Genomic DNA, 24,348 nt, shown 5'->3' with positions numbered 1-24,348 from the left:
ATGAGTCATCAAAACATTCACCCCCCGTACAGTGTGTGTCCATCGCGACATGAGCTAATCACACCTATTTGTTTTTTTGAACCAGACTGTAAACATGTAAATCTCTGCTGTAAAAACAGGCTTTTTAGAATGGGTGTGTATGTGACTTCCTGTCCTTCTGCAGCCAGCCGGATTTTACACTTCAGCTTCGGCTTTATTTTTAAACACCAGAGGCTTCCTCTTTGTTTTCTCCTCATCAGTTTGATACACTTTCTCACTGTCATTTACTAATGATGAGGTTTTCACATCTTGTTAGTTTTTTAAATTGCACTATATAAAAATGACACTTTAGACACTGATCACCCATGGGCTGAAGTTTGTTTTGGTGTGGGGTTGTCACAGCCCTCCCCTTTACCTCACACACAAATTAAGTCACATGGTTAGAAATCCAATTTAAGCTGGCAGTGTGAAGTGTAGGAAAAACCAGGGGGGGTGGAGTCGGCCTGACCAGTTGAACTGATGACATTTAAATAAGAATATTTCTGTCTCAGCAGAGGTAGTTCATGTACATTGGTGTGAACGATGTAATGACTTTTTCAGTCCGTCTCCACATGTAACATGTTAATTTAACACATTCTGTGTAAAACATCTTCAGACAATATGAGAGAAGTTAAGACATTACCTCCTGGCTTGTATCAATCAATTTTACACTTCATTGTGTTCAAACAGAAGCTGTTCAAGCTCTCCTGTCGCTGGGGAGGGGAAAGCCTCAGAACAGCCAGAGCTAGAGAGAGAGCTAGAGAGAGAGAGAGAGAGAGAGAGAGAGAGAGAGAGAGAGAGCGACTAAAGGGATTAGCATGCGTCAGTTCAAGAGTATGTCTCATCCCATTGCTGCCCATCATCAAAGGAAGCCCATGGTTCTCTACTGGGAAACACGGATTAGTGTCTGAGCGCTGTTACTTATGACTGTCACAGTTTCCTTCTAAGATGACCAGGAGTTCTTCTACTCTCCAGAAAACTTTTAGCTTCTGATCGAGACTGCAGGAACCCAGGAACCCAGGAACTCAAGCTGCTCAGCTCGGTTCTGATGCCATGATTAAACAATGGGATAGACCAGGCTTTGTGAAGAGTCACATGGGAGAGGACTATGGCTTTTAAACGACTCGTAACTCATGGATACTCTTTGGATTGGCAGACTCAGTTTATTTGGATTCAATGAAGGCTCACTGTTTTTCCACCCTTCAGAGTAAATACGTCTGATCATGCATCGGATAAAACCTTTGTGGATGACACTGTCTTGGGAAAGGCTGGAACTTTCTAACCCCTATGGCATCCTAAGAAGATTTATTCCACAATGACTGAGGATAGGAAGCATGTGTAATGATGTCATGTCCCTCTGACCTCTGATCTCACAGTTTCTCTTAGGAAACCTGACTGAGACGAGACAGATAGAAGTCAATCGTACCAACAGGATTCAATCTGGTCTCAGGTAGAATGAGACCAAATATTGCAGCAGGCTGTCGGACATGAGCTCTAGGCTCTTCTAGAGTTGTCCTGGCACAAGAATTGAAAAAGTTTGTTGGGGTAGGGGAGGGTTTAAATGGTGTTAATAACAGAGGAACAATCTGAAGGTTCAAAGGTACGAGAGAATGGAGTGTCCAGAGGCATTGGACCTGGTGAGACAAATAACATGGCTATGGCTAAACCTGTCATGGCCATCACAACGACTGATGAAGACGGCCGTGAGTGGGATGTGCCAGGTGAGGACGACGACGAGTTTGTTGAAGCTGATTACACACGTAACTACTGGGAGGATGAGGACGATATTTACCAGGAGTTCGAGGAGTTGGACTTTGAGTCCCTGCCTGATCACTCAGACACCAGAAGCATCGTCTCAGATGATTCTTTCTATCCCCCGGACAACTCAGATGTTCACCGCCTGTACCGTCCACCAAGCCCCGACAGCCCTGAGCCCATTTCCTTCTTTAAGGCGTGTTGCAACAACAATGCTATCATCGTCAAGATCATGATCAGACAAGGAGTGTCCGAGGAGGAAGTGAGAGAGACGGATAGGAACAGACGAGTAGGTGTCCGGGTTCTATGCATTTACCTCAAATGTTTGACTTTCAGGCACTTCTTGATTTGTTTTCATCGCTTACCTGAAACTGGCAAAGTCCAAATTTGATTTACTTGAGATTACTGTCCCAGGTTTGCTGCCTGACCTTTATCAAGTAAATTAATTAAGCCGTGACCCATTTTCCATGGAGTTCATGTCCAGCTGTGCAGCTGATGTATGTGCAGCATCAAAACAACAACACTGCCATCAGTTTTATTTTGGTGTAAGCCATCCACCTCAAAATAACAGGATTATGACACTTCAGTAGGGTTCAAACCAGTCCTGTGGACATCATGTCACCAGCTTTGGTCGTATGCTAAGCTCAGTACAGAGCGCTGTTGTAGCACCTGGGAATGTCTTTTGTTAATAATCCTAATGATGCTGTACCTATGTATCGGACCTCTTTGGGCCAGTATACATACAATCTGTTGTTACTACATGTGTCTGTAATGTTGATTTCCATTGTAGCTTTCTAAATGTTCCCTTTATAAACCCCCAATTATCATTTCCATTAGGTCTGGATATTAATACACAAATACCTGCATCAATAGGAGTCAAAGGTAGATCATTTTGACAATCCTATAGTCCAAAAGTCTTAGTCTTAATGCTTAAACTGCTGCGATCATGTGATTGTGAGTTCAGCTAAAAGGTCTCTAAACGTCTGAAACGTAGATGATCTTGTCGATGTTCATACATCAAAGTACAAAAACATGTTCTGGTATGTAACATGCAGGTACACCAGGGATTAAGCGCACGTTGAGTAAACTTAACTGTTTTTCTCACCAGCATATCACATGAGGATGTTGGTACAGGCCAATTGAGCCTGGATCAGGTCCTGAACTCAGGTGAGCCACTGAAGGTCAAATCCTGAACAAGGGTTCAGAGCAGTTGGTTAAGCCTTTAGTGACAGATGGGAGGGTGTAACCGCACAGTGACTGGGTCAAAAAGCAGCTTGCCCTCAGGGCTCAGTCTTTAAAGGGCTTGCTAAGACATTGACCTGAGCACTAGGTAAGCGATAGCCCATGGGGCCGGAGCCGAGCAGGACGGTCCAGGAGCGCTGTGACAGTAATGTCTATCAGGTCACATAGAGGATGTTAATGAATGAGATCGATGGAGTCATAGTTAGTTTGTAGTTCAATCTTACAAATACTCTAACACACAGGATAAAGATGAATTTCATCTGTAATATTTCTTAATTTAAACAGACTGTTGGGAGCACTTACCCTAAAAACTGCATCGGAGCTGGCATATCACCGTCACACCCCTCAGTACTCACATAGAATTTACCCGAGGTACTCTTTACCATGTGTAGGAAACCATTGACTTCATAAATGACGTAGAAGTAGCCACCATGACTGCCCTTATTGGTTTGTCAAAGGCCCCTTTGAAACCTTGGGTTTGGTATTTAATCACAGTCTGTAGCCCCTTTTACACCGCCTGTTCAAGACAGGACTGTGTTGCCTTTACATTTCACAAAGGTGTAGTGGTGGGGCCAAGTCGTTCCCAGTCTAGTCGGCAGTAGAGAGAGTCTGAGATTATCCGAGCATGAGCATATGCTCCTGCTGCGGATTTACACCTTGTGTCTCCAGTGTGTCCACAACACCGTAACACAATGAGATCACACACTGGGACTCCAATATTACGTCCTTGCGGATCAGTAGTTGAGTACAAAGGCTCAGTGACGGCAGAGCTTGTTGCAGTGCTGTCGTGGACTCAAAGTGTAAAGAGCTTTTGCCCCGGCTGGTTCACTTCCTGTCATAGGGATATTAGAACTGGACTAAAGAAGCAAAGAGAGCTTGTGCAACAAATCACACACATCGGTCTTCTCATCGCTATGACTTAAAACAGAAGTTTAAATTTGAATAACCATGACAGATACATGTCTTCATGTGTCCTCTTTTCATTCTCTCTCAAACTCTGGAGACATACTTTGTAGACATTAAAGTACTTAGAGCTCTTGTGAGGAACACGGTGGGTTTGTGTCCCTTGTGGACAGAGTGGTGCATTGCTATCTCTCTGTAAGTCTACTAACAGTATTTTCTGATGAGAAATCTCCTGCTGTTCTTAATGTGGAAAATGTAAACGCAGGCTTTAAATCTCCTCACAGCGCCCTGTGGCAGCGTTTAACGTTCATTTAAAAATGTAGATAAAATATGAATTCTTCTCGCTGATAGAGGCACTAACATGACATTTAGTCTGTTTCATAATCAGCTGCTCACAGAAGCTTTAACATCATCAGATGTGTGGATGTGTTTTAATGTATCCCAATCCAAAGGTATGATTCTTCTTCCATGTCCATGTGGGATTGTTTCCTTGATGCAGGCGTATCATTTCAGTAAATATCAAGCCATCACAACATGATGTCGTATCATGATGTCGTGTCATGATGTCGTGTCATGGCCTTCTGTGAGATCAGTTTGTGATGATACAGTATGTTGTCACACTCTACAGAGATTACGACTTGAAGACCGAAATGTCACTTCCAACTGTAAACACAGGTGGACTAGATTTCGGTGGTTCTGGATCCAGCTCTTCTTTTGTAAGAACATGCTTGATGTTAGAACTCTGTGGCCGACTTGATGATGGGATTTCTTTCTCCACATTATGTTTTGCCATGACTTTTCAGAATTATACAAACATTCATGCCATGAAGTTTTGCTATCAGATCCATAACAATAACTCGTTGCCAGGACTTCACTAGATCACTCTGAATAATTCATCACAGTGCCAGTTTACAAAAACAACTAGGGTCAGAGGTCGTTCGTTTATATATACACTAATATCTAGAAAGGGGTCCCACATTATACTGTATATAATAGATTTGGATTTTGGGGGGTCACCTGGGGTGTCCAATCAGATTTCAAGGGGTGCCCAGGCCACTCCTCTGGTCATGCACCTGCCAGTAAGTGTCAAGTGACCACTCCAGTTTGAAACCAGTGTGGTGCGAGTTAACAGTTCACTCACACTCAGTGGGAGAAGCGTTCTTGTGGGCATGAAGACTGATGTGCTTCGTTTCTTTTTATGAGAATAATTCACATCCTTTCCTGTGGGTCAGTAACAAAATCACTTTAGCTTCAGGACATCGTTTTTAAGAAAGAGAAAACTCAAGCACTCTTTTTTTTCCCGTTTCAGTCTGGCCTGATTGTGGCGTGCTACCATGGCTACGTGGACGTGGTCATCGCCCTGTCACATTGTCCGCACCTTGATGTAAACTGGCAGGACAACGAGGGAAACACTGCTCTTATAACCGCAGCACAAGCAGGTAAACACACCTTGGGCCTTTGAGTTTTTGCACATATTGTTTAATAATTGTTGAATGAAACTATCATGGGAAGCATTTCACTATCACCTGGTAGTGCACGTTCTTACTACCTACACAAACTACATGAGGAACACCTCACAGGACATGCCTCCCACTGATATTAGATTATAACACCTTCACCATGTCTGCTTCCATAAAACAGCCTTTGACCCTTACATATATTCCTCCTTATAATATATCTCACGGCTCATTTTGAGGCTGTCTCCCGGTTAGACGTGTTACTTTGCATAATTGAACGCTCTCCCCCCCTCTGCCTTTGATGCATAATGTACAGTGGTAGACATATTAATGTGAAGAATGGAGTTTTGAAATTGGTCCACTTTGAAGCACGAAGCATATTATGAGGTCTGATGCTCCCAGCGGCAGGATCACTATTATTTGCTGGCATTAGAAAATTGCCATGGTGAGTAATTTCATAGAGATGCAGCCACATGTATCAGACGGTGGTGCCCGGCCTCTCCTCCGCTAACGATGATGAATGGCTCTCTGTGCTCTTTGATGAATAGCTGCAGACTGCTCTTCATTTTCTGCTTCATTAAGAGAAGTATCGATCTGCGTTGGTGACAGAGTACTCTGCGACACCTCAGGGGAGCAGGTGAGTGGGACTCTGAATCCACAGCAGAGTGGACAAACACATGCACAGAAAACTTTCCCTGGAAACCATCTCCAAAGTCACTGAGTCTCTGCGCATCTGGTCCTTGGAGAGGATGTACGATCAGGCTTCTGTCACTTAAAGGTCCCATATTATGCTTTTTCTGGTTTTATATGCTCTTTAGTGTGTTTTCCAAGTGTCCTGTGCATGTTTATCTATGTGCAAAAATTCAAAGTCCGCGGAAACGCGGCTTCTCCTACGTCCTCCTGTTAGCTGTAGCATTCGCTGCATGTAACGCTCGGTTCTAGCCCCCCTCGATAAAAATTTGTCAGTGCGGTGTCATTGTCAGTGTGAGATCACTGATCTAAGCCCATTGGCTCATTGTGGCAAGCCCTGCAGCTCATGTTGAAATTTCCGAGAAGCGTGCTGAGCAACTGACCAATAACGACAGAACGGATCGGCAGACCAATCAGAGCAGACTTGGCCCACGAGGGGTCTAACAGTGTGGGCTCAACAGAGTGCAGCTGACGGACTCAGAGTGTAGAGGGAGCAAGGAGGAGCAGTACATGAAAACAGACACTTTTTTTTTACTTTAGCTATTGTGAACGTACAAAAGTAGGTACATAGATTAAATATAAGAACCCCAAAAAGGGCATAATATGGGCTCTTTAAGAAATGAACCCTGTTGTGTGCTTAAACTCTGCTAATCCTCAAAGGAACTTCATTACATCTATCTGACTGTCTTGATTTACACTGAACTGACTCAGTTAGAGACTTTTCACACATACAGAAATCTCCTGAATATCTCCGGAGATTAGTCTACCCGGAGGGTCTTTAGGCTTTATGTGAACGCAAACAGCTGCATTTTTCGCGCGGACTTCACTCTGCGTTTCTCAGGCCAGACAGCTAGTATTTTAATACTCACTCGGAAGAATATCAGAGTGAGCTGATGTCTGAACGCGGCAGCATATACTGAGATTTCACCTCGAGCCAATGGGACCCAAACCCTCTACCAACTGAGCCACAGCCGCCCCCGATGGAAGGTGTGGGACACCTTCCATCTCTTAGGTTCGCTGTTTATTACAAACTACATATCGACCATACGAAGCCTGGGTGTACCACTACGATTTGATCACACATGAGCGACACGGCGTCCACAAGAACCCTCACGTCACTGTTGAGCTGAGAGACAAACAGCCAGCGCCGCTCAAACTAACTTAAAGGCAGGGTTGGTTTTTCAAAAACTAGCATGATTTTGAAAGTAGCATTCCCTCAGTGCTCCGTCTACACCCACCCCTCCCCTCTGTGCTCCCTCAGAAGCCACGCCCCCTCACTTACATGCACAAGCGCCATTGCTCCAGAAGCGGACCTCAACTCAAGTGTGGGCTAGTTCACGCCATGGGTAGCGTGATTGGTTCATCAGATTGGTACCTCGTGGCAGACATTGGTCAAAGTTTCTACAGGCTTACAACTGATACAGATGACAGATTTTTATTTTTTTTTGTTCCTTTTTCAGAGGACATGAGTTATTAATTTCTGTCAGGACAAAAATGAAAGCGTTAATAAACCGTAGGCTCAGTGCTTACAGGATAACGTCCGACTGCACCACTGAAGTGACTCACTAAACTACTGAGGGGTAAAAACAGCTCTCAACTTACTGTTAACGGAGTTTACATGACTGGAACTGAGCCTATGAAATATAAAGGGCGGCTGTGGATCAGTAGTAGAGTCTCTCAACCAGAAGGTCGGTGGTTCGATCCCCAGCTCCTGCAGCCACATGATGATGACCCCAAGTTGCTTCTGCTGCTTTGTGAGCGGTGTCTGAATGTGTATGAATGGATGAGTTAATACTGATGGTCTCTTTACACAGCACCCTCTACCATCAGTGTGTGAATGTGTATGAATGGACGAGTTAATACTGATGGATTCTTTACTCAGCAGCCTCTACCATCAGTGTGTGAATGGATGAGTTAATACTGATGGACTCTTGACACAGCAGCCTCTACCATCAGTGTGTGAATGTGTATGAATGGATGAGTTAATACTGATGGACTCTTCACACAGCAGCCTCTACCATCAGTGTGTGAATGTGTATGAATGGACGAGTTAATACTGATGGATTCTTTACTCAGCAGCCTCTACCATCAGTGTGTGAATGGATGAGTTAATACTGATGGACTCTTCACACAGCAGCCTCTACCATCAGTGTGTGAATGTGTATGAATGGATGAGTTAATACTGATGGACTCTTCACACAGCAGCCTCTACCATCAGTGTGTGAATGTGTATGAATGGATGAGTTAATACTGATGGACTCTTCACTCAGAAGCCTCTACCATCAGTGTGTGAATGTGTATGAATGGACGAGTTAATACTGATGGATTCTTTACTCAGCAGCCTCTACCATCAGTGTGTGAATGGATGAGTTAATACTGATGGACTCTTCACACAGCAGCCTCTACCATCAGTGTGTGAATGTGTATGAATGGATGAGTTAATACTGATGGACTCTTCACACAGCAGCCTCTACCGTCAGTGTGTGAATGTGTATGAATGGATGAGTTAATACTGATGGACTCTTCACTCAGCAGCCTCTACCGTCAGTGTGTGAATGTGTATGAATGGATGAGTTAATACTGATGGACTCTTCACTCAGCAGCCTCTACCGTCAGTGTGTGAATGTGTATAAATGGATGAGTTAATACTGATGGACTCTTCAAACTGGAGCCTCTACCGTCAGTGTGTGAATGTGTCTGAATGGATGAGTTAATACTGATGGACTCTTCACACAGCAGCCTCTACCGTCAGTGTGTGAATGTGTCTGAATGGATGAGTTAATACTGATGGACTCTTCACACTGCAGCCTCTACCGTCAGTGTGTGAATGTGTCTGAATGGATGAGTTAATACTGATGGACTCTTTACTCAGCAGCCTCTACCATCAGTGTGTGAATGTGTATGAATGGATGAGTTAATACTGATGGACTCTTGACACAGCAGCCTCTACCATCAGTGTGTGAATGTGTATGAATGGATGAGTTAATACTGATGGACTCTTTACACAGCAGCCTCTACCATCAGTCTGTGAATGTGTAGGTAGACTAGACAAGAAACATACAAGCTCAGGTCCATTTATCATTTAACCATCATATAACTAGCATGTTAGCACTACAAACCAAACCCTTATTGTACTTGGATAATAAGTGTGTCTTATCTTTACCTTACTTTGTGGCCAAAGAGGCATACAGTGGTGACACACATCGGTATCCCTGAGGACACATCACATTGAAGAAACTTTTCAATGTGAGTGATGTGTTTGAAAAAAGAAAAAAGATAGCATGGGGGAGATGTTCAGAGAACAGCGAAAGTTCATGAGAGAAGCTTCAAGAGAGTTTTAAACAGACTGAGTGTTCTCTAAATATTTCTCTTTTCTTTGCAGGTCATATCTTCATCTCTAACTACCTCCTCAACTACTTCCCCGGGCTGGACATCGAGAGGAGGAACTGTCACGGCTTCACAGCTTTGATGAAGGCGGCCATGCAGGGCCGCGCTGAGTGTGTCAGGGCCCTCATGTTAAATGGTAAAACACAGGACACATTCCACACATTCTTTTTTCCTCTATGAAAACTTTTATACATATATTCTGTGACGTGTGTCATGGCTTTTTGCATCTCACAGTGACCTTCATTATCTCCAAACCACTCCTGCAGCAGGGCTTTGAAATAACAGCGATATAAGATGTTCAGTGAAAATGTTGTTATTGATGGAGTAAGAGTTCTAAGAAAGTCTGCTTGGGGATGCAGATGAAAAAAACCTTCACTTAGGAAATCAGGAGGCATGTGTTTGTTGTACCCTGTGATACATTTTCTTTTGTGTCTAAAACGACCTGTTGGTCAGTAACTGTGGGTATGAGTAGGGACACTCTTGTGGGGGTTTATATAAGAGCAAAAATGTACTTTGTGCATATAGCGATGAAGGATGAGAATGGTATGTGCTTGTTTAGTAGTAGAGTTTATCCAGGAAGCACTAACGGTGATTTTTATCTACTCTGTGGGTACTGAAAAACTATTTTTGTGTCCAGGCGGAGATATTCAGGCACGGGACAACGGCCGCAGGATGACGCCCAGGGAGTGGGCTCTCTTCACCGGTCGATACGAGACAGCGTACCTGATGTACCGTCTGATGGCAAAGCCCTGCGCTGAGCAGTTCTGCGACTCCTTCTCCCTGGAGTGGCCCATGCTGGAGGTTAAAAACATTGATCATGACTTCACCACTTAATGCTTTTTATACCCCCCACTACACGGATTGAGAAGGTGTTTTCGTTCCTGATGATTCCTCTAAACTTCAATGTTTGATCTCGTTGTGCAGGAGCTGGTGGCCCAGGCTCAAGAACCGCAGTCCTGTTGGAGGCGTTTGCTCAACTTCCTGTCCTGCTGCCCATATAGGTTTTATATCAACAACAAGGTGAACACTTTAGATGACGGCGTCCTCGACCACATGGTCCGACTCACCACCTGTCTCTCCAGTCCCATCATTGCCACGGCTTGCCACACGGTGAGTCCCGGCAGTCCCCCGTGTATTGGGAAGCGCCGTTACGCCGTGCCGGAGATCCTGAGGAGGCAGCGTGTTGCCGAGCTGAAGCGCCTCGGTCCTGACAGACTAAACCACTACAAGAGATTTTTCCAGAACTCTCGGGTCCTCCTCATCCCCAAAGTGAAGGATCGGAGGGCCAGCCTCCAGCCGCAGCTGCTGAGCGACGTGGCCGCCGCGTCCTCGGTGGCGTTCAGACGAGCCAGCCTGCTGCCTCTGAACATGATGAGGAGGAGCAGCGTGCGGCCGGGGATCGTGGTTCCCAAAGTGAGGCTCTGCAAAGCACCGTCCCCAAGCTTCATACCTGACAAACTGGGACACAGTGGTAACCACAACCACCTGCAGCTCCCCAAGTGGAACTACAAGATGAAGCGGGTGGAGAGGAGGCAGGAGGAGGACAGGCAGAGACTGTTACCTCCCACACGGAGGAGATGACGGGAGGTGCTCTACTGTGCTCACATTGTGAGAGTAGAGCATCCACATCTTCAGTTTGCTTCCATTTCTGGATTGGTTGCCTTGTTTCTCTCTGTAGTCATGCTGAGGGTCAAAGTAAACATGTAAAGCACTTTAATCCCGGTAGATCAGGAAACCTTGACAATAATGAGAATATAATTTTATCATTCTTACCATATTTGATTAAAGCAAGAAAGAAGAAGCGATAAAGATGTTTTTGCATGTTAATAGTAGTCAAACGTCATGAAATCTTCTCTCCTTCCTTTTCTTTCAAACGTCACTTTATCACTTACTGGTCAACATCTGATCAGCACACTTTGACTCTGATTTGACTTTGAAAAATTCAGAAAGCGTCTTCGTTCTATCGTCATCACTTCATCTTATGTCTGGCACTAACACTGGAAGATACGGACACCCTAAGAGGACGTGCATCCATACTTTTAATTTCACTTTTTGTTCTGGGGTCATCACTATGTTCGCTGAGTCCTGTGTACCCTCAGTCCTATATTTCCTCAGCCCTATGTTCCCTAACTCCTATGTTCCCTTGGGCCTTTGTTCCCCCAGCATCAGGGCTCGCCCTTCTTTAAAGCACATAACGTGTTGTTGCATAAAAAATATTATCGAGGAAACATAGGGCTGAGGGGACATAGGGTTTAGGGAACATTAGCCTGAGGGAACATAGGGCTAAGGGAACATAGGTTTGAGGGGAAATAGGGTTTAGGAAACATAAGGCTGAGGGAAAATAGGGCTGAAAGGAACATATGACTGAGGGAACATACGGCTGAAGAGGACAACAACTGAAATGATCTCACTGTGTTACTGCGGAGTATCGTAAAATGTATGGATGCATGTCCTCTTTGGGCTTCGGTAGGAAGATTATTACATTGTTAACATTTCAACTTTTTTGCTCACTATATTGACTTATTCTCAAAATGAAGCGTCAAAAAATATCTTTAAAATCTTGCTTTCTTTCGTTCATAACTTGGCCTAAAACACATCTCGACATTTGAACCTCATTCTCAGAACGATGAATAAAAAAAGAACCGTCCTATTTGTAGCCCTAATGCTCTTTCGTGGGTTATTCCTGCTATTGTTTCATGTTGAAAGTTTGTTAAGTTCATGGCATGGGGCAACAAAAAGAAGTGTAAGTGTAACAAGTTTCAGAAAGCTTTACAGATGTTTTTGTCAAATGATAACAAAGAGATGTTCCAAACACAGAACATCTGCTGCTGGACCTCAAAAAGGAGCACAAAGAGAGAAGAATTAGCCAGAAAGGACTCTCAGAGGTTACTCACAAAGAGTTGAGACTCAGCCAAATAAAGATTGATGGCTGTCTCCTGCAGCAGGTTGCTGGAGAACAGACTTGCTGAATACGCAGCAGGAGGCCAAGAAGCCATTCCATGATGACACACAGGACATCAGGTATCTGCGAGGAAGCTTATGAGCGGCGTTTGACAGCTGAGCTGACGGAGCAGCTCACACAGGCTTTGTGAGGGCTTTGTGGACACTTTGAAAGGCAGAGCCCAAAATAAACAGCTTAGTGCCACACTGTGACCTGATCACTTCCAAAATAATCACCAGTTCCAGTTCGGCCACTGCTGCTGGATGAACCTCCTGCTCGAGACTAACCGAGGAACCGGCATGCCTCCATACGACTACACTTCAGTTTTACAGCGGAACAGCAGTGATTAAAATCACATTTGGCGATTTAAAAATAAAGATACATTAGTTAAATTTCATCAAATATCCAGAGAGACAAACACGTCAAATACGACCCGCTGGATCGTAAATCTCCATAAAAGATGTATACAAATGGTTCAAACGATGCACACAGATAATTGCCCTATGGCCATCTAGTGGAGGAAAAAAAGAAATGCAGCCACACTGTTGAGGAGAACGATGGCTGCATCCTCCTTGGAGGGGCCGGGCCTTCAGAGGCGGTGTCCTGTTTGCATCACTAGCTGTTCCTGCACTCACCCTATGGCGCTACTAGGCGTCCCTCCTGTTGCCTAGCAACCTTGACAGCTACACCAGAACCAGCCAACATAACTGACGTCAATTATCTTCTAAGTTAAAGTTTCATGGCCATTTCTTTTTGACTAAGTTGAAACCAATCATTACATTGAAAAGTGTCGATTGTCGTGAAATGAGTCTCGGGATCTGTCGGACGCATTTATCGCTGCAACTGAATGAGCCTTCAGAGTGGGTCATCGCCACTGTGACGCGATCTGTCTTCAAATGCAGCTGCTTCATTAAGACACAGCTCATAAATCGCCCAGGAATTAAGTTTCAATGAAAAGATCCTGATTTAAAGTAAGGCTGTGAGACGTTTGGTGCAGCGGTCATTTTTCTTTTTTAAGCTGGGACAAATGTGACTAAAGGCTCCTTTAATATCTGAACGGTCCTGTTAGGACACGGACTTGAGTTTGGTATGATGCTCTGGACTTCTTCTTGAGACTGAACTGGACCACAGTGAGCTGGACTCCATGGATCTCTTCTCACCTATGCCATAAACAGTGACTCAAACGTAGAACACAAGTGTGGTTTGTCCTTTATTTCTGCTCCGACGGAGGTCATGATCATGAACTACGCTGAGAACCTAACTGCCAAATTCTCTCTCAATCCGTCACCTGTCCGACCTCTGACAAGTTCTGTGACTCAACCTCGGATGTGGTTCTGTAAATATCTGATTGTTACTGATCATGTGAATCACATGAAAATACAGATTTTTAATTTAAGCAGAAGTATGCAAAGTTAGGTTTAAGGACATCAAAGGCCCTGACGCACCAAGCAGACGGCAAAGTACTAGTGGCGCCTCACGTGGTCGACGGCCAACCACCACGTACGTTCTGCGCATGAGAGGAAATAACTCTCCATGCCAGCAGAGGGCTGTAGTCCGTTGTTATGATACAAGAAGACCATTTTCACACCGCTGTCGCTCACCACTCGTATTATAGGTAGTCTACTAATGGAGAATAAAGTCTGATAAAAAGGTGAAAATGGCGCTGGTGTTGTCAGCTCTTGGTGTTTTAGTAGAAAAAAGAAAAGAAGAGGCGGAGGAGACAAATAAGGAGAAACCGCACTAATGGGTGAAAGCATGGATACTACAGCAGCATGCTCAAGGGGCTTTCCTGAACCTGTGAGGAGAGCTGGAGAGAAATGAAACCTCCCAACAGCCAATCAGAGAGACTCCATAAAAGTAGGGCGACGACCGCTCACCGACGGTCCAACTAGGACGATCTCCTTGTCGTGTCAGGGCCTTTACATGTATCGGTTTGTCATGGAGGAAACGTTTTTATATTTGTTTCTTGGGAAGCCCCTGACTGTGTTTTTATTTTTCTCCGTGGGTACAATCACAAACAGAGAAGATCTGATCATCAGAGGATTTCTCACGAACATCCATCCACAATGTTTGGCAAACTTAAAAAAAAAAAAAAAAACATTTCAAATATGTTTCTCTTCATACTGTGATGTAGTGAAAGAGCAAAATGTAAAAGCAAATAAAACAATGCTCTGGGACATCAGTGCGTTTCCTTCTCTTATTTGGGCCGTCTGTGGCTCAGTTGGTAGAGTCACTGCCTCTCAACTGGAAGGTCAAGGGCTCAATCCCCAGCTGGGCAACATGTCCAATGTGTCCTTAGGCAAGACACTTAACCCCGAATTGATCCTGCTGCTTTGGTGGCGGTGTATGAATGGCATTAGTTACTTCTGATGGATGATACTACATAGCGACCACTACCATCAGTGTATGAATGGGTGGGTGTGACATGTGGTGTAAAAGCACTTTGAGTAGTCGGAAGACTAGAAAAGCGCTATATAAGCTCAAGTCCATTTACCATTTATTTTAGTGTTAGCTCAGCAGAAAAGGAGAAGAGGTCGTAGACTGACTGTAAAAGGCAGGTAGAAAGGTAGAGGCAGACACCTTGGCCCTCAGAGTCTGCAGCGTGTTGTTCTGTTATGTGAGGCATTAAGGGGGGAGAGTTAGAGCAGTCACTGACGCCTCACACATGCTTTGTTGAGTGTGAGAAGGAAAAAGAGGAAACCTAACCCAAAGCTCTGCGAGATCAAATCTGTGCCTGGGGTCTCTAACTGCAGAGAGGAAAATGGCCGCCACTCTGACCTAAGGTGCAGGTTCTCTAATGGCCACTAGAGAGCACTCATGACCCCCTACATGTCAGTGTAGTGTTGCATTTTGTGGGTACACATGTGGACACATTATGCTACAGAGCAGAGATTTGCAAAGTTTACCATTTTCTGTTTCTGTCTGGACTCATGCTGAGACTTCCTGATTTTTCTATGTTGAACATGAAAGTCTTTTTTACACATTGTCCCAGATTGTCCCACAGGTGACCATTGGGTCATCTTCAATGCTGAGCAATTCTGCTCCTGTGGGATTATTTCATGGCTCATTGTTATGATCCTGTTTAATGGTTGTTAGACAGGAACCCAAACCAGGCTGTGAAAGTTAAAACTGAAAACATTTGTAGTCTGGACCGATGGGTGGAATTGAAATGGAAGTGGAGTTGAGGAGTTGCTGGTACTTGGAGAAGGTAGATTCACTGTTTGATAGGAAGGTGAGCCTGTGATCATTTATTGTCCCGAGGTATCTGTATGAGTCAACTCTCTCTTTAGGGCCCGACCATAAAACGACGGGTTACCAGAAAAGTGTTCCCAGTAAAACCATTGTTTCCCTCTGGTGCAGTGCGCTTGCCGGGCGCTCTTCTGTGATGTTGCTTTTTTTTTCAAACGGTTTTGAGGCGCAAATAAAAGTTAAAACATGTTCATCTTTTGATCTTAAGACACGGAGTTGTAGCAATCATCAATACCACTTTTGGTTGAAGCAGCCAATCATATCAAGTAGAAGGATTTTTCAAATGTTTTTTAAATGACATTTTCCCTCCTCGGCTAGGAGCACAGCAACCGAGAGAGCTCTATGTTTGCCCAAATCCATGTTCCCACTTATTTTATTTGGTCTTTTATTTGGTCGCCCGTGTGTGCGCAGCCCCTTCACTCAGGCGTCTTTGGAGCAGCCATGACTATCACAGCACGCTCCGTGTTATTGGACCCTTACGGCCAACTTCCAGCAGATGGTGGAGTGTTCAGTCCATCTCCGCTCCGGCAGAGGAGCTGATAGAGTTTTCACTTTCACTATTCAATGTGTTTGCTTCCACTTTTACCTTCCCAGAATAGCTTGCTGGTAGCAAACTGGTAAGGCCTCCTGCTTTAAGTCAGCTACCACTAAAGCATGTACAGATGATTTTTTTTTATGAAACACAAAGGTAATATTGAGTTTTCATTACATTGCTGACATATTTCATGAATGTGCAAGTTTATTTCTTAAAGAAATATGTCATCACACAGCTCGTTTCCATAGTTTACGATACTCTCAGCACTGTCTGCAGCACATAGAGCATCACAGCTTAGCAGAACATGTTTATTAATATAAAATCATCTTCATTTTAGTCAAAACTGATTGGTCAGATGTAATCGATTGTTCCACTGATCGTTTTTTTTTTGCGCTCATTGATCCATATTCTCATTCGAGTTTTAACCACATCGTTAAACAACACATCTGTCAGACCTGCACAGCAGCCATAATCTACACATCTGTCAGACCACCACAGCAGCCACAATCTACACATCTGTCAGACCACCACAGCAGCTACAATCTACACATCTGTCAGACCACCACAGCAGCCACAATCTACACAACTGTCAGACCACCACAGCAGCCATAATCTACACAACTGTCAGACCACCACAGCAGCCACAACCTACACACCTGTCAGACCGCCACAGCAGCCACAATCTACACAACTGTCAGACCACCACAGCAGCCACAATCTACACATCTGTCAGACCACCACAGCAGCTACAATCTACACATCTGTCAGACCACCACAGCAGCTACAATCTACACATCTGTCAGACCACCACAGCAACTACAATCTACATATCTGTCAGACCACCACAGCAGCTACAATCTACACATCTGTCAGACCACCACAGTAGCCACAATCTACACCCTCTGTCAGACCAGTGACAAACAAACGTCTATTAACTTACCGTTTGAAGATTTACTGAACTTTCCTGATCATCACCAAACTGAGTCCCCAATATTTAAATCCAGTAAAATCCAAACACATTAGATCCATAAAGTAAAGTGGAACTGTTAAAAAAACTGACCTTTTGATGACACCTCTTAACAGCCAATGAAAGCCTTTGTTGATCTGTTCTGATGGCCAATTGCAAGTGACTGTGCCGGTGACTGACATCGCCCATGAATCTCTCTATACATGGACATGCTTCGTCTATCAATACTTTGCAGGGATTTCTTCACGTTCACACTAAGGAGAGTGATTTAAAGAATGGGTGGTTTTCCAGTTATGTTTTCTAACAGTACTAATAAGGTGATATTTACACCAAGACAGGCTACGAGTCATGCATGATTTAGAGAAAACAGACAGATCTTTGTAAAATGATACATTAAACACCCCCATGGAGCTGGAATGGAATGATCCTTGTGCTCGACTGACAGTCGACTGAGGCTCTGACCAACGAATAATCCAGTACTCGACTATAAGGAGTCAGCCCTACTTTATTAATTTGTTTAAGAAAGCAGAATAACTTTTCATCGTCTTCTTAGTGCAAAGGTGCTGCACACATTCAAGCTCAACATGTTATTTCATCCTGCTCCTCCAATCAGTATCATTCTGAAAAGGTCAAAACTCAACAGTAACAAGGGAAGGTGTGATGTTTTTTATAATCGGCTTCATAAAGTGTAAGTCCTTTTCCAATTCTTGTCATAATCCAAATAACAGCGGAACATTACACAGACCATTTCCAGTTTTTTGACTCAGTCCTGAGTTGGTTTCAAGCCATTTGGTTGTGTTTCAAACATTTGCCTTTTTAACTTTTTGGCACCCGATGATTTCCAAATGTCTGAGTGTCCTTGAACTCACCAAGAGGGGTGGGAAAAAGTTCACTCTTTGACTGACTGAAAAACTTATGAGGCTAGTTTCAAGTCTTTGTAATCACACCCCATCAAAAAAGAGATTTCAAATTAAAAGTTTGCGGTATGGTTTAGGTGCAGTGAAAAGTTTCACAAAGACACGAACAAAATAAACTCCCAGAGCCAGAGGTTCTTCGATGGTCTGTTTATATTTTTTTGGAGCAGTTGCAATCTGTTTGAGGCAATAGAAAGATTCACAATTCTCTTTTGAAAACACATTTGGTCTAGCAACAAAAAGGTCACCGACGTTTTATCTCCATACACGTCTTATAGTCAGTTTTTTTTTCTGCCTAAGGATCACAAGGACATACATGACGTTGTCAGTTTCCAGATGCTCACTAACAAATACAGCAGTTCAGCTTTTCATCATCCAGTGTTTGTTTGTTTGTTTGTTTGTTTGTGTGTGTGTGTGTGCGTGTGTGCGTGTGTTTGGGGACAGCAGTCATTTTCCATGATGACCTTTAGGACTTCTCAAACAGCACAGGGCGGGAGAACCAGGGTCTGTTGTCAGCCTTTCTCATATTAAAAACGTGTACTTCCTGATTTACTGACAACAAATACTTGTGTGTTCTTGGTTTGAGCTGTTCAGCTTTAACGAGACCGATTGATCTGAAGTGATGGGGGTTTTCATGCGTGGGGGCACGGTTGTCTCTATTGTGGTTTAGGACGCTCAGGTGGGACGTCCCATGAGCAATCATTTGTTTTGGCTGCAGAGGGAAACAAACAGTTTGTGCACAGTCAAAATACAGACATGTTGGAAATACTTCTCACGGATGTAGCACCTTTTGAAACGGCCTAAGTGACAACGTGGATCCCCGGGGCCCTGGTCTACTCTACTCCACATAGCAACAACATTACTACACAAAGTCCACAGATTAGTGTGTTGACCAGGAAATGAAACGTGAACAGAATTCCTACATGTAGCTGTTTTCTTTACAAGTCTTTTTCCATAATGTTGCTGCTATAAGTGACATCCACAACCTGCACATAAAAAGTATATTTTTATATTTATTATATAATATATATCCGTACTCTATTAACAGTTTTTTCTACCATGAAGTTAAAATTGCCGCCCATCTCTCAGAAAAGATTTTTTTTTCTTCAAACATTGATTATTTTACAACACAGAAATCAACTAATTTTGTACAACTTTGGAGAACGTGGTGCTCCGCCCGCTGTCTCCGTTCCTCCGTGTTTTTTTTGTTTTTGTTCCTTTTTTTATTCCAGTTTTTCTTTTTGTTTTCTCCCCACAGTCCTCGGTGCAGTAAGACAGTTTTCATCCCAGTAAAACACAGTTTAGAAAAACCAAAGCATTTACAAACTGGCATCGTTAGAACTGTAAGGATGTTCAGCCTAAAGCCTCGGCTGAATTTGGACCCTTGAACACGCCCCCCTTTACCTCCCTCCCTGCCTTAATCAGCTGAAGGGAAGTCACCCTCGTTTGGCACGGTTATATACACAATGAGTTCAGTCAACAGAGGGGCTCATGGGAAAGAAAAGGGGCTTTTTTGAGGAGTTAATGAGGAAAGAGAGCTTGGTCTGGTCAGTGTACACCATCTGTAGGGCAGTATAAGGAGCACCGTGACCTACCACAATTCATTTCTCCACACCCATTTCACATTAGCGACACGTTAGCATCCGCCTCTAGCTGAGATGTGAGTTTCAAACGTCTGAGTGCAGCTATGGTGTGTGTTTGTGTGTGTAAAAGCAGGAAAGTCGGTGAGCTTGAAAGTCCTGACATGACACAGAAAATAGTGCAATGTACAGTACACAATGCATCCCAGGAAATGTACAGTGTACATCAAATACTATACAACAGGAATCCAGAATTAAAAAAGTAGAAAGAAAAATAAAACCTGTTACAAATGACAAAGTCCTGACGTGTTCTTCGTCCAGAGGAGGAAACATCAAGCTGAAGCCAAAGAAAGAAAGTAAAGTTTGTGTGACAGACGTCCTACATGTCCTACAGCTCTGCTTCTTGTGCTTCACATTACTAAAAAGCCATGTTACTACACCACATATGTACACGTTTCTCCACCCTAAATCCAAAACCCTTCCACCCCGGATCCATCTTTCTCTTTCACTGTCCTTCTTCCTCTCCGTATGTCCCACTTCTTCTTCTTCCTGTCCTCCATGTTCTCTTCAGTGGGTCCGTCCCTCTTTCCTTCAGGTGCAGGAGGTCACAAACTAAACACAGGAAGAAAATGTGTCCGTCGCTGTTGTTGGTGGTGTGCATGCACATGCATGTCTGCTCCTGGTTTCCTTTCGCATCCCCCCCCCCCCCCCCCCTCGCTCCTCCCTCAGACAAAGGGAGTGAATGTCTTAGATTTTCTCCTCAGGTCTCTTCTTTCATGCTCCATCCTCCGCCTCCGTCGTCCTGCTACCTATGATGCTACTCAGTAACTACAGGGGAGGATGAGGAGGGAGGGGAGCTGTCCTCTCATCTTCTCCCTTTACTATTCTGTTCTCCTACATCCTCCTCCTCCTCCTCACCCCCGCCCTCGTCTCCTCTCAGACCCAGGAGTCTGGTGAGGCTGGATAGTGGCTGGTCTCGTAGTTGAGCTCGCTGTAGGGCCGTGAGGCTGAGTAGAAGTCTACATAGTTGCCGGTGGACTTGAGGCCCTGCAGGTGCATATTGAGGTCACCCTGCGGGGGGCGCCCTCCCGCGTGGACCTGATTTTCGTAGAAAGCCTGATCCTCGTAGCTGCTGTCGGTAGGTGGAGGGTTCTGGAAAGGAGGGTAAGGCTCTGACGGAAGGCCTTGAGAAGAGATCTGTAAAGAGAGAAAAATGTTCTTTTAACACAAAAGTGAGATCATTAATTATGAGACCTGGAGACACCCAGTTAGACCCAGTGACACCCAGTAAGACTCAGTGACACCCAGTAAGACTCAGTGACGCCCAGTAAGACCCAGTGACACCCATTAGGACTCAGTGAGACCCAGTGACACCCAGTAAGACTCAGTGACACCCAGTAAGACTCATTGAGACCCAGTGACACCCAGTTAGACCCAGTGACACCCAGTGAGACCCAGTTAGACCAAGTGACACCCAATAAGACTCATTGAGACCCAGTGAGACTCATTGAGACCTGGAGACGCCCAGTTAGACCCAGTGACACCCAGTAAGACTCACTGAGACCCAGTGAGACTCATTGAGACCTGGAGACGCCCAGTTAGACCCAGTGACACCCACTGAGACTCATTGAGACCTGGAGATGCCCAGTTAGACCCAGTGACACCCAGTAAGACTCATTGAGACCCTGTGAGACTCATTGAGACCTGGAGATGCCCTGTTAGACCCAGTGACACCCAGTAAGACTCATTGAGACCCAGTGAGACTCATTGAGACCTGGAGACGCCCAGTTAGACTCAGTGACACCCAGTAAGACTCATTGAGACCCAGTGACACCCAGCGAAACCCAGTGACACCCAGTGAGACCCAGTGAGACCTGGTGCCCACTGGAACAGTTTCAGAGTGTTACAGGTGACTTGTCCTACCTGATTGTACTTGAGGTCGTCAGTGGGCGACACATAAGCTCCTCTGAGTAGCGTGGAGGAACCAGCGGACATTTGACCTGCAGAGACAGACAGGAAGAAGACTTTATTAAACCTTTATTCAGGTCTAACTGTGTGTGTGTGTACTACAATGTTACAAAGATCCGGCCTATCCATCATGAGCACTTTAGCAAAGCACCAAGAGTTACCGTGGTAAGAAAAAAAACTGCCTTATTAAAAGGCAGAAATCTTCGGCTGGATAATAAAAATGATTAAGGACGATTAGGCAGAGTTTTAAACTCTGTGAGTCTCACATCAATAACTTCTGTCAGAGTGTAAAAATCTACTTTACTGTGATGAACTTAAACAACATGTTTGGATAAACTAGAGGTCCTAAGACGCTGACTAGACTCTTCTCCTCTGTTGCCCCCCGGTGGTGGAATGAACTTCCAAACTCCATTGGATCTGCAGAGTCCCTCTGCACCTTTAAGAAAAAGCTAAAGACCCAGCTCTTTATGAACACCTACTAACTTAATGATGATGGTCTCCATATTATTGATGATGATGATGGTAATGACGATGGTTTTTGTTTGATAACGATGTCTTATAAGTTGGTTTCTATACTGATTAGAGCTCTCAATAACTGCCGTCAATGTTGTGCTTTGCCTCTGGTCACTTCCTGTCAGCACCTGTGTGTCCAATCAGACTCAAAGCTGATTGTTTGCTCTTACTGACATTGTTCCCTTTTTTTCTAGATTCTTGCTTGTGTTGTACTTACTCTCTGATGTACGTCGCTTTGGATAAAAGCGTCTGCTAAGTGAATTATAGAATTGTAGGTCGTAGTGACTCAGTATCATTTCTTGTTTTTAATGAACTTGAGATGAAAGCTAACACGGTGTAATGTTTGTAACACCTACACTGACGTGCTAACAGAGTGAAAACACACGGGCCATAATGAGGGATGTGTTTCTTAAAGAGACAGGAGGTTCCTACCTGCCATGCCGTCCTTCCGGGATGTGTGTTCGCCCTTGCTGCCATGGTAACTGGCATTGCCAGTCGACTCATAGTCTGCCTTCCTCTCCTTCAACGCCATCATCTCTCTTGGGGAAGCAGGGGCGCTCGCTGCACACGCACACACACACACACACACATACACATACAAATACAGGTTATATCTTTAAGCCTCACAGCACAACAGAAACGCATGAGTGATTAGAAACCTCCTTCCTCATTGTCTGAATCTGAACAAATAAACAATCATGCTGTTTGCATCGTGAATCTGCGCTTATTGGACCACTCTTTGAAATGCACCTGTTTTGACCGGTGTAATTTCAGAGAGGTAAACACTGAGTCATCCTCCCTGAAACTCCCTCTGAGTGTCTTCAGGTCGCTCTCTTTCTCTCTCTCCTCCTTACCACAGGTACGTTATTATCACCGCTTTGAACTCCCACAGGAGTATCTCTCTCTGTCTGTGTGTGCATTACTCCACTAAATGTAGCATACATCGTAAACACTGGGGATGGAACGAGACCTCGCACTACATTTTCAAATTGATAGAAAAACAGGAAACGGACTCTTTCGGCTCCTGGCTTCTCTGGTTCGATGTCAGGAGGTGTAAAGATATGGCAGCAGGCAGTGAAAGGTTTTGAGGTGGAGAATGTGTCCTGTTTGAAAGCGTGGGAGTAGAGGCGAGCTGAGCAGACATGACTAAAACAATAAATCAATAATTAAGATCGTGTCAAAGTAAAGAGAAATAAGCGCCAGCGTCTTGAGCGGAAACACACTCTTTGGCATCAGCTGGTCTTTTGTTAAAAAAAATTTAAGGTGGCGTTCGTCAATGTCACTTCCTCCTTATCGACCAATCACAACCAAGAAGGGGCGGGACTCATGATATCAACTTTTTCAACAATAAAGGCGGAGGAGGAGAAACTCATCTGACTCATTCTTGATTCTCGATTAAAGCTGATATGAAGCACACAGAGCTTTTCAAGACAAACTGAACAGTCACCACGAGAGAGAAGTCCACTTTCATAACAATAAGGTCCGCTGTTAATGGTCACAGACCGTTACAATTTCATCTTGTTCTTTATAAAATGTTTAAAACTGTGATCAAGTCGCATTGTGAGGCGCTACTAAACACGCTACTAAAAAACGCGACTAAAACATGCTACTTAAACATGCTACTTAAACACGCTACTTAAACACACTACTAAAACATGCTACTTAAACACGCTACTTAAACACGCTACTAAAACACGCCACTTAAACATGCTACTTAAACACGCTACTTAAACACACTACGAAAACATGCTAAACAAGCTAAACAGCGATGTTAGCGAGGGGCTGTGGGATCATTTTAAAGATGATTAGTTAGATGTCGCCAGCTGTGTCCTGGAGGTATCCTGGGTATTGATTCAGGGCCAAATCTTTCAGTTCTTCTAATATTCAAATTTGAGCCAACCGATTAATCTGCCAGCCGATTATATCGGCCAATATTATCATATCCTGTGACTATCGGCATTGGCTTATTTTATCGCAAATATGCATCGATATTACGAGATTTATTCAGCAGTCACATAGCATTTCATTTGTAATAAACTAGCAGTTCTCTTTCACCAGCAGAGGGCGCTATATGGATTACAACAAGCATCATGACTATGCAGAGTGTCGAGCGGTGATGCACGTACACGCTCAGTTACTCTCCAGCTGAGCGAATATTTGTCTTCATTATAAATCTTTTCCACAAGTGTTTGATAACTACATGTGAGAGATCAGCTAAATAAATATGTT

At 44.2% G+C, this 24,348-nt stretch overlaps 2 protein-coding genes across 5 annotated transcripts in view; one reads left to right on the top strand and one right to left on the bottom strand.

Moving 5' to 3' along the window:
* Window positions 1-699: 699 nt before the first annotated feature.
* On the top strand, window positions 700-14,570 carry ankrd33bb (ankyrin repeat domain 33Bb). The gene is made up of 5 exons (XM_065954412.1): window positions 700-2,062; window positions 5,228-5,357; window positions 9,448-9,588; window positions 10,090-10,253; window positions 10,377-14,570. Exons 1-5 carry the CDS (start codon window positions 1,580-1,582, stop codon window positions 11,031-11,033), a joined length of 1,575 nt encoding a protein of 524 aa, XP_065810484.1. The 5' UTR covers window positions 700-1,579; the 3' UTR covers window positions 11,034-14,570.
* A 3,623-nt stretch (window positions 14,571-18,193) lies between these two features.
* The window catches only part of ctnnd2b (catenin (cadherin-associated protein), delta 2b), a 132,279-nt gene continuing 126,124 nt past the window's right edge, over window positions 18,194-24,348 (bottom strand). For all 4 annotated transcript variants that reach the window (XM_065954409.1, XM_065954410.1, XM_020647038.3 and 1 more), the window contains 3 exons: window positions 22,552-22,680; window positions 21,562-21,638; window positions 18,194-20,835 (listed from right to left, as the gene is read on the bottom strand). In XM_065954409.1, coding sequence (XP_065810481.1) covers window positions 20,575-20,835; window positions 21,562-21,638; window positions 22,552-22,680 — 467 coding nt within the window. In that variant the 3' untranslated portion in view covers window positions 18,194-20,574. The remainder of the gene's footprint in view (window positions 20,836-21,561; window positions 21,639-22,551; window positions 22,681-24,348) is intronic.

The sequence above is a fragment of the Labrus bergylta genome, chromosome 4, assembly GCF_963930695.1.
Source record: "Labrus bergylta chromosome 4, fLabBer1.1, whole genome shotgun sequence".
Classification (NCBI taxonomy): Eukaryota; Metazoa; Chordata; class Actinopteri; order Labriformes; family Labridae; genus Labrus; species Labrus bergylta.
This window is presented reverse-complemented; position numbering and strand designations above follow the sequence as displayed.

What these genes read in the sequence shown, in the direction of transcription:
- ankrd33bb (XM_065954412.1), top strand. Translation starts at nt 1,580, where the DNA reads ATGGTGTTAATAACAGAGGAACAATCTGAAGGTTCAAAGGTACGAGAG. An exon ending in AGACGGATAGGAACAGACGA is followed by an intron (nt 2,063 to 5,227) that starts GTAGGTGTCCGG and finishes TTCCCGTTTCAG; the next exon opens with TCTGGCCTGATTGTGGCGTG. An exon ending in CAGGGCCCTCATGTTAAATG is followed by an intron (nt 9,589 to 10,089) that starts GTAAAACACAGG and finishes TTTTGTGTCCAG; the next exon opens with GCGGAGATATTCAGGCACGG.